We start from the raw sequence: 9,866 nt of genomic DNA, 5'->3' as shown, positions 1-9,866 counted from the left end.
GAAATCGGTTCATTCTTTTTGAATAACTCTGTATATACACACCATATATAATACATATACGTGTGTGTTTGTGTGTGTGTGTGTGTGTGTAATGGGGTTTGGGCTTCTTTCAGTTTCTGTGTACCAAATCAACACACAAGGCTTTGATTGGCCCAAGATTATAGTAGAAGACACTTGTCCAAGGTATCAAGCAGTGGGACTGAACCTGGAACCATGTGGTTAGGAAGCGAAGTTCTTACCACACAGCCATGCCTGCACCTCTGTATACATACACACACATACATGCATACATACAGATATGTTAACATCTATTTTCCATGCTGGCATGGGTTGGACAGTTTGACAGGAGTTAGTCAGCTGAAGAGCTGCTCAGGCTCCATACCTGTTTTGGTATGGTTTCTATGACTGGATGCTCTTCCTTATGCCAACCATTTTACAGAGTCTGCTGGGTGTTTAAGCCTGTATGCAAGGACAACCACGCTTTTACTTAGTTTGGCATGCTTTCTAAAGCACAGCAAACCATCAAGGGTCTTGGTCCCCCATCATGTCGCCTGTAAGTCCCAACGTCTGTAGATCTTTTCTCACCACTTTGTCCCACCTGTTTCTGGGTCTACCCCTTCCACATGTTCCCTCTACAATTTGAGATCAGCACCTCTTGATGCAACTGTCCATACATCCATCCATACACACACATACATGTACATATTATATTTATATATGAGAGACAGAGTGAACAAATGGCAGGATGCTATATTGGAAGCAACATCTCCAACAGACATACAAATGATGATGTTATATTTATATGAAAACATGCCTACCAAAATTGACCCACAAAACATTTGGCATCCCAGGGCTACAGAAGAAAATGCTATGTAGTGAGACAACCTGAAACCACATGGCTGAGAAGTAAACTTCTCAACTAGATAGCCTGTGATATATTATAGCTATGATGTATTATGGGAAGTCTGTGCTTTCCGTAATATAATCATCACCATATTATTTCAAATCTAGTTTTTCATGCATGGATTGGATGTTTTGTCATTGCCCATGCCAGCTTTAACACACAAGAACAGTGGAATCTACTCAACTTTGGTGTTGTGTAGGACTGACACTGGAGTGTGTTTTACCAGCCACCAGCACTAGATAGTCTGCCCTTGACTTGTAGGACTAAATAGTCTCCTCCAGCTCTGTACGATTCTGTTACATGAAAGCAAGCTATACATTCTGCACAAGCACACTGAAATTCAGCTTGCAGAATATACATCTTACCTATATTTTCCAAGGTGTGTGCATGCATATGCACACACAAACAAACACACACCATCATTTTAACATCTACTTTTCCAGGCTTTCATGGAAATTGTCAGACGGAAGTTTTGGAGACAGGTTTTCTAAAGCCTGGTGCTCTTTTTGTCATCAACCCTGACCTATTTCCACGGAAGGTAATATTTCCTTTTGCTAATCATGCAATGAACAACTCAATAGTTGGTCATATTTTCGAAGAAAGCTAAAAGATCAGTGCACAAATATCAAGGCAAAGTAAGACATACGACCACACATGATGGGCTTCTTACAGTTTATGTCTGAAATTCACTCACAAAGCATTAGTTGACCCTAGGCTATAGTACAAAACACTTGCCCAAGGTGCCATTCAGTGGGATTGAACTTGAAACCATGTGGTTGCAAAGCAAACTTTATAATATAGGCATGCATGTACTGATGTAAATATATATATATATATATATATATATATATAATAAAAATTTATATACACATTCAATAACACACACACACATATATATGCATACATATAGTTATGCAAACACACACACACACACACACATATATATATATATAGTTACATACACACACACACAAAATCTTTTAAATTATACCTAATTACTATTCATATTGTAATATCTGTTTTTAGTAAAAAAAATAGGTGGCAGGGCAGCTTATCTGCTGGTGACTGAGCAACTGAGTAGTCATCATCATGTGATGTAAGTTTTCTACAATTGATAGGTGTCTAATTTGGCTGATTTAATTGATAGAAATATTCCAATTTTGGCTTTCATGAAAGGTTCTGAAATTGGGCCAGAACTTCACTAATACTGTAAAGTTCCCGGATACCAGCATGAAACCATGACACAGAGTTTATGCATTACCTGCCACAGGATCACCCAGGAATTATTCACTGCTTACACAAAAGATAATAGGAAACAGTGCCTAAGCACACTTATTACACTATGCATATGCACATGCATGTATGGCCATCATCGCCATTATTTTATATCCACTTTGACTTGCTGTCACAGGCTGGAGTTAAGTTCTTATTTGGTTCAGAGGACACACCTTCCTTGCACATTCCATTTTTGGCATGTTTTGGATACCTTTCCTATTGTTAATCACATTACTAGCACTGGAGGCATCAACATGTCCTTGGCAAAGCTAATTCTTTCTATTCAAAGTTGTCTCCATTTTCATACTGAGTGTCAAATCAACTTGGCAGAGCAAGCTTCTTCAACCCATATCTATATCTACAAACAAAGATGACAATGACATTATAAACTAATGTAAATTTGTTAATTTTTGTAGTGCTACAACTTCAAGTGGGAATGAGCTGCCCCTTTTCTACTATACCAATACTTAGTTGAGTGGGCAACTAGACACCCAGGTACCCTAAACCTCTCAATTTTGTGTTTGATACTAAGAAAAAGGAATTCATGGATTATTGGGGCAACAGCAAAATTTTTTACACTGAATCAAACAACTTAGCACAAGAAAGTCAGTTCCTGTACGGATTATTGGATATGGCCAAAAATTGCAGATTTAAAAGTGAAATGAAGTGAAACAGCTTAAACTTCCTGTAAAATCAAAGATTTTTCCTACCATACAAATGTTTTACAAGTTTTGAAAAATAATTCAACTTAGAATTCTAAAACTAGAAATTTAATGAACATATTTACTGATCAAAAATAATCAAAAATTTAATTTTTTTTTTTTAAAGAAAACCTAAATTAAGACACTGGTTGTTGTCATTTAAACACTATATATTTAAATTCCTTAGAAACTAACAGACCTATATTTAATCAACTCTAACCAAACCAAAAAATCAATTTATAAAGCTAATGAAAAGACTTCCAGATAAAAATCTCCGAACTTTTTATGTATAGTTTCAATAGTGATACTTCACAGTATTTTGGTTTAATTTCCTTATTGTAAGGAAAAAAATTAGAAAAACCAATAAATTCTCTTACAAAATATAGAAAAATGAATTAAGAACATATTTAAAAAAAGACATTACATTAAATGTGTAATGTTTCCTTTTAAAGATTTACATAATACCTGTTAAATGTAGAATTAAAATCTCTACAATTTATACCTCAAAATTTATGTGAAATGAAATAGAAAGCTAATTTTGTTAGATACCTCTTGAGAGTCAATCCCATCCATGAAGGAGTTATATCTTCTTTGATATGAAGGAATTTGAGGAGAGGTCTGTGTAGAACATTCACTTAAAGATGCAGGAAAGGTTGAATTTAGCAAACTAATAGTGATGGGAATGTTATGTGGAGAAGGAAAAGGACTACAAGCACGCTGTTGTGTTATTATTGGGCATGTATCTAAAGGTATAGACAAACATAAAGGATCACTAACAGAAACATCTAGATCTCTCTCAACAAAACTAATGTTAGACAAGCAATTTGTATTGGTTAATGTTGGAACTTCTGAATTAAAAGCAAGAGAAACATTTACCTCAGGCAGTTGAGCAGCAGAAGTACAGACCCTTAAACCTTTTACATCAGGTAATTGAGAAGTAGGAGTGTTAGTAAAGCTAGAAGCAGCAGATGGTTGGCTTTCTTGCATTGTTGTAACATGAAATCGGCCTTTCTTAGCAGTATGGAATCGTTGAGGACCAGAAATCACATCATCTTTAGTTTCTTCTAGAAGTGCTTGGGGTGATTCCATCAGAGCAGGACTGCTGTCTTCTGAAGCATTTGGTGTTATCACTGGATCTTCCTTCACAGTACTGACTACAAACCTAGATTTTCTAAAAGCAATATTTTCTTCATTCATCCCATTAATGTGATGCTGAGGATCACTTGCTGGTTGAGGTGTGAGTGAGTCTGATTCTGGAATTAGAGTATCTTCTGTAGAAACAGTATCTTCATTAAAGCCCACATCTGATGCTACAGGGTCAACTGCATCATCTTTATATTCAACAGACAAAGATTGCTGATAGTCATATTCAGAGCCACCAGTTCCAGTAGTCATGGAAGATGTTGAAGATGTTGCCTGATATGAGCCTAACAGATTTGGATCTTTTTTATGTATGTGCAATTTTTCAATCAGAGCCTGTTCAAGGTTGGCAAGATCAGTGGGAGTTTCATATTGTTCTTGTTCTGACATATGACTATGTTTATGGTATTGGGCTGATTCTCCTTCTGAGTGAACCTGAGAGGGAGACTGAGGAGGTGATGGCTGAGTGACACCACTTGAAGACATTTCAGAAGGTGGCACATTGGAGAAATTTGTTTGAGGGAATGGATACATTGGTGGAAATAAATTTGGTAATAAAGGTATTGTATTGCCTTGTTGTAACTGTACTTGCTCCATTGTTTTATAGACCTGATACAACTGCATACGTAAATGCATAAAAGGATCAGCAGCATAGAGGCAAGGAAGAATAAGGCTCTGATACTGATACTGAAACAATTGTTGCTGCTGTTGTTGTTGCAATAGAAACTGTTGCTGATTGGGAGGAATGTGTTGTGGATATGCAGACTGTGGTAACTGTGTATGTGTTGTGTACTGGAGATTCGAATCAACAGCAGTATAGCTTCCAGAAGTTGCTGGTGTCTGGGGAATGTGAGAAACTGGATTTTGATCTTGAGACTGTAGGTTAGATAATATTTGTTGATGGACCTATACGAAAGATATAGTTTAAAAAATAAAATATGTTAGCAGGAAAAACATTAAAAAGCATAATATGAAGGAAAACAATTTAAATTTGTACTTTATGATTTCTAGAAACTGCAACTAACAAATGAAGAATGAAATAAAACAAAATGTCTGGTATAATATATACATAACAATCATGAATAAATATTGTTTTGCAAATATATCAATGCTATGATAGTCAGTGTATCATAGACACTACATTAATCATGGTAAGAACAATATGCTAAAAGCAGTTATATTTAATACTTCTGCAGATAAGTTAGAAATGTAGCTCTTAGAAATAATTGCGCTGGTCAATGAACACAGGAAAAGCAGTTGTATTGATATTGACATGTAATGCAGGAGACACTAGTTGTTATGTTATACCTGCCAAAATACTTTTAAAACCGTTTTCACTTTATGTTGAGCTGTTAGCAGCAGAGCAAACCACAGTAAAAGCAACTTAAGAATTAAAAAAAGATGGAAAAAACTCTGACATTCAAACTTTGAAAAATGGAAATTTTTTTTAAACTGAACGCACAAATTCATAATACTAAATAGGTGAAAAAGTGACAAGATTACAACTGACCACAGCAAATGTAAGAATAAGCAGTGAAGTCAGAGTTAAGAATAACAGCCTTCAGGTGATGTTGCATGAGTGAGACAATTAGAGAATGCTGCACCAAGCCCACTTCAGCATGCAATAGACGACACTAAAATGATGTTGATGATCATCATATACCCTACTGCACAGAAGCCATCTTGAAGAGAACATGGAGATTAAAAAAGGAAGCTTCTATCGTTGTTAGTAACTAAGGGCCTACCCTCAGAGTGAAAGGCAGATTGTATGATGCCTGTATATGTACAGCCATGCTACAAGGCAGTGAAACATGGGCTTGAAAGAAATGAAGCTAGCATGCTCCGTTGGATGGGTAATGTCAGTGCGCACACACGACAGAGTGTAAATAATTTAAGTGGAAAATTGGGTATAAGAAGCATCAAATGTTGTGTGCAAGAGAGAAGACTGCACTGGTTTGATCATGTGATGTATATGGATGAGGAAAGCTGTATAAAGAAGTGATAAGCTCTAATTGAGGAAGTAACCTGTCAAAGGGGTGGACCCAGGGGACTAAGTGGTGAGAAAGGATCTTCAGATGCTGGGCCTCACTGAGGAAATGATGTGGCAATTTGCTGTACTTGAGAAGATGTGCCTAGCTAAGTAAGATTGCTGTCACCCATACATACAGGCTTGTCCTTTATAGATCCTGGTGCTGTGTGAATGCACTCATGCCAGTGGCACGTAAAAGGTACCCAGCACACTCTGTAAAGTGGTCAGCATTAGGAAGGGCATCCAGCTATAGGAACCATGCCACAACAGACAATTATAATCTGGACAGCTCCATGTCAAACTATCCAACCTGACCACCACCACTACAACCACAACAACAATCATTTTTATGCCTGCTTTTTCTAGATGGTAGGGGTAGGACAGGTCAGAAGAGTGTTTCTCCACTTCTCTTGACCTTTCATCTACTCTGAGAAATTAAGCATGTTGAGACCATCCCTTTGCACTTCTGCTCACATCTTCACGCTTTCTTTTCTGCAAGATCATTCTATTTGCATCATTTGACATCACCCAACAATCATTTTCCCTCTTTCTCTCCCTCTCTTATACATTATAGGGCATACCTTTGATGACCAGCTTTTTTCCACAAAACATTTGTGCTCCAGTGTCCATGCTGATATTACAAATATCTTCAACATTCAGTGCCCTTGTCTCTCTAACATGAACACTGCACTTTATATACAAGCTTCATGCATTGTTGCTAACACTCATTTGATAGTAGCTCTATATGTGGCTTGCACAGCTCCCCATTTTTCTTAGTAACAAACTATTAGAATACACAACATAGTACCCAATTAAAAACGTTCTTCAAATCAATGACGTATAGTGGCTTGTTCTTAGTTAAGAACTTCTAGTGTAGTTGTGTTACCCAAAAGACAACATCAGTTCAATGGTCTCACATGACATATCCAAACTGCATCACATCTAGCTAGTTCTCTCTCAGACTAGCTTCAATATAGCTCCCTCTGTCAACTTGCATTCATATATCCTTTTATTAATTTTGGTTATTAGACTGCAGCAGGGCGAGGACATTTCCTTTATGGATTATATATATATGTAAGTATGTCTGTATTATGAATATATTTGTTTCAACAATTTTCCTTTGTGTATAACGAAAATCAGGTTGCATAATTCAACCAATTAAAGCATTTACTCCCCTTTTGTATTGATCCATATATCAAGCAACCAACACAGTAGTTTTTTTTTTTTTTTTGCAACTCTTAACTACAACTATTCTGAAATTTGAAATTTGAATATCTTTCTTTTATATATATATATATATCATCATCATCATCGTTTAACGTCCGCTTTCCATACTGGCATGGGTTGGACGATTTGATTGAGGACTGGCGTATATATATATATATATATATATTTATTTTTTATATATATATATATATAGAGTTTTCAATCTTTCTACATCTGAGTGTGTATCTATCTACCTATTATTCTATCAATCTATGACATCACTTACATTTATCTAACTATACAGATGTTTCTGTCTATCTATATGTATGTATTTGTCTGACTATGTATCTATTTTAAATATGTAACACTTTTTGCTTCTACCTGCTAATACATTTCTGAATATGTTTAAGCCTCCTATCACTCAACAAGGACACTCTTTATGGTTAGTAATTATTGTAGCAATTTGTGAAGAATGAGGAAAAATAGCAATTGTATGGAGGAACAACTGGTCATCTATAAAAAGTGATCCCACAAACTGTATTTCCTCATCAACAAATTAATATAATTATTTTTTGCTTGTCTTTTAAGAACTTTTTATTTTCAAATGTAGAAACTCATGCTGAAAAATCTTCATTTCCCAGTAAATTCTTTTAATATGAATGGAAAATGATAGATTCTGGGAACTAGAAAATAATACAAGTGATATAGGAGGATCAGAGTATTAAAATGATATATTGAAATCAATAGTATGAAATTTATTAAAAGATGAGTTAATGTAGGTTTCAAAATTCATAGAAAAAAGCCAATTGTGTAGATCCATATGCAACCCACATTATCAATGCAAGTGTTCTATTGTTTAAAGAAAAGGATACAGAGAGATACCTAAGATTCTTATGCCTATTCCTCCTCATGGATGTGAAATCTTGCTGTTAAGAGTAAGAAATATCAAGAGGAACCCTGAAAACCATTACATATATTTGTGATATTTGCAATGCAGACATCACAAATCCTTCATACTAAGAATGGCAGGTGGACAACAAAATGCAGCCAGTTTTCTTTCACCAGTCAATGCCATGGGAGTGGGATGCAATATCACCTACAATTTTCAGTATATCATAAACAAACATTTAAAACAAAAGATGGCAGTGTGACTTAGCAACAATTAGTTGAATACTGGAGGCATAGATTACCTGTTGTGGAAGAGTTTTGGTAGTCAGAAGAGAATTTGACTGCATAGAGTTTTGAGCATGTTGTTGTTGCTGTGATGTAAGCATACCCAGTAACTGTTGATGTTGTTGATCAGGTGTTAATTGATCTTGCTTGCTTTGAACATTATCCAACCCTGAGAGGCTGCTTACATCAGACATTGGTGTAGTGGTCATTGGTGTGTTTTGTAAGAAGATATTCAAGTGTCCCTCAGTAGCCATAGAATTTGGTGTTGCACCAGAAGTAGACAATGTACCATTACTAGCTTTTTGGGAAGCAGTCAGTTGCGAAAGTTTTTCTTGCAGATCATTTAAATCCATAGGTACATTAGAAGGTAAGGAATGGGACCTTGACAGCCTTTCAAATTCTTGATAGGCATCAGATTCAGATACCATAGTTTTTGCAGGTCCAGATACCTCAGGATATTCAGTCTCTTGATTTTCAATAGAGGCATTTCCGGTTGTTGATTTACCATCATCATCATCTTCTGTTGGTCTTTTCTCTAATGGATGGAATTCAGGAACTTTACTTACAACAAACCTCTTCTTTTTGGTTTCAACGATAGATTCTTGCTGATCATGTGAATGAGACTTCTTTGGTTCTTTATCTCCTCCATCCGAACTCTTGTGCTCATCAGATTGGTCAAAGTGAAGTTTCTAATAAAATAAAACATTATACAGGATTGTCAAAATTCAAAGACAAAATTTATAAAGTGATATTTTATTAAAAAACGAATGTATCAAAGCACTAAATCTTGGGTCAGGGGTTCGCATTTTCTTCATGTGTCACAAGTTATTTTGGATTTGCTGTCAGTTTACTTTGGAAAGCTTGCTTGTAATAAAACCGGCATCCATTAATAGAACAACTAAATCCAATCTACTTAATGCTATAGAAATATCAATTAAAAATTGGCCAGAGTTCTAATTTCATGACAAAAAAGTGGCCACTAAAGCAAAACCCACCCCTCATGCCCGCAAATAATTTCAAAGCTTTTCACACAACCAGTTTCTCCCATCAACATTTTTTCCCCCAATTATACAAATTATCACCTTTGAAGAATCCATTTCAGCAGAATGCCTAGATTTTCTTGAAACACATGGACTTGAAGTTGGAGTATTAGCAGCACTGATACAAAAAGCAACAGCACTCGTAGGGTCATTCTTCACTTCTTTGATTGCTCCTTCCATCAGTTCAATAAAACTGTTCACTTGAGCTTCAGGCAAAAGATCTTCAGCGACCTATAAAAGATCAAAGCATTACATACACCATAACTTGGAAAACAGCTTCCAAAAGCTGTCTTAAAAAATATCTTTATTCAGACTATAAAATAGAAATACTTTTAAATTCAAATTCTTCATAGTAAATATATTTAGATTATAACAGCTCAGTTTACTTGTAAATAAAA

The 9,866-nt window shown here is 35.6% G+C and overlaps 1 protein-coding gene across 8 annotated transcripts in view; it reads right to left on the bottom strand.

Moving 5' to 3' along the window:
• Positions 1-9,866, bottom strand: part of LOC106880299 (uncharacterized) — a 73,447-nt gene that overhangs the window by 9,454 nt on the left and 54,127 nt on the right. For 4 of the 8 annotated variants that reach the window (XM_089351337.1, XM_089351338.1, XM_089351339.1 and 1 more), the window contains 3 exons: positions 9,511-9,699; positions 8,446-9,117; positions 3,430-4,926 (listed from right to left, as the gene is read on the bottom strand). In XM_089351337.1, coding sequence (XP_089207463.1) covers positions 3,430-4,926; positions 8,446-9,117; positions 9,511-9,699 — 2,358 coding nt within the window. The remainder of the gene's footprint in view (positions 1-3,429; positions 4,927-8,445; positions 9,118-9,510; positions 9,700-9,866) is intronic. The other 4 variants (XM_089351342.1, XM_089351343.1, XM_089351344.1 and 1 more) reach the window with 1 other exon arrangement.

This window comes from Octopus bimaculoides, chromosome 4 (genome assembly GCF_046866305.1).
Source record: "Octopus bimaculoides isolate indiv1 chromosome 4, ASM4686630v1, whole genome shotgun sequence".
In the NCBI taxonomy this organism is placed as follows: domain Eukaryota; kingdom Metazoa; phylum Mollusca; class Cephalopoda; order Octopoda; family Octopodidae; genus Octopus; species Octopus bimaculoides.
This window is presented reverse-complemented; position numbering and strand designations above follow the sequence as displayed.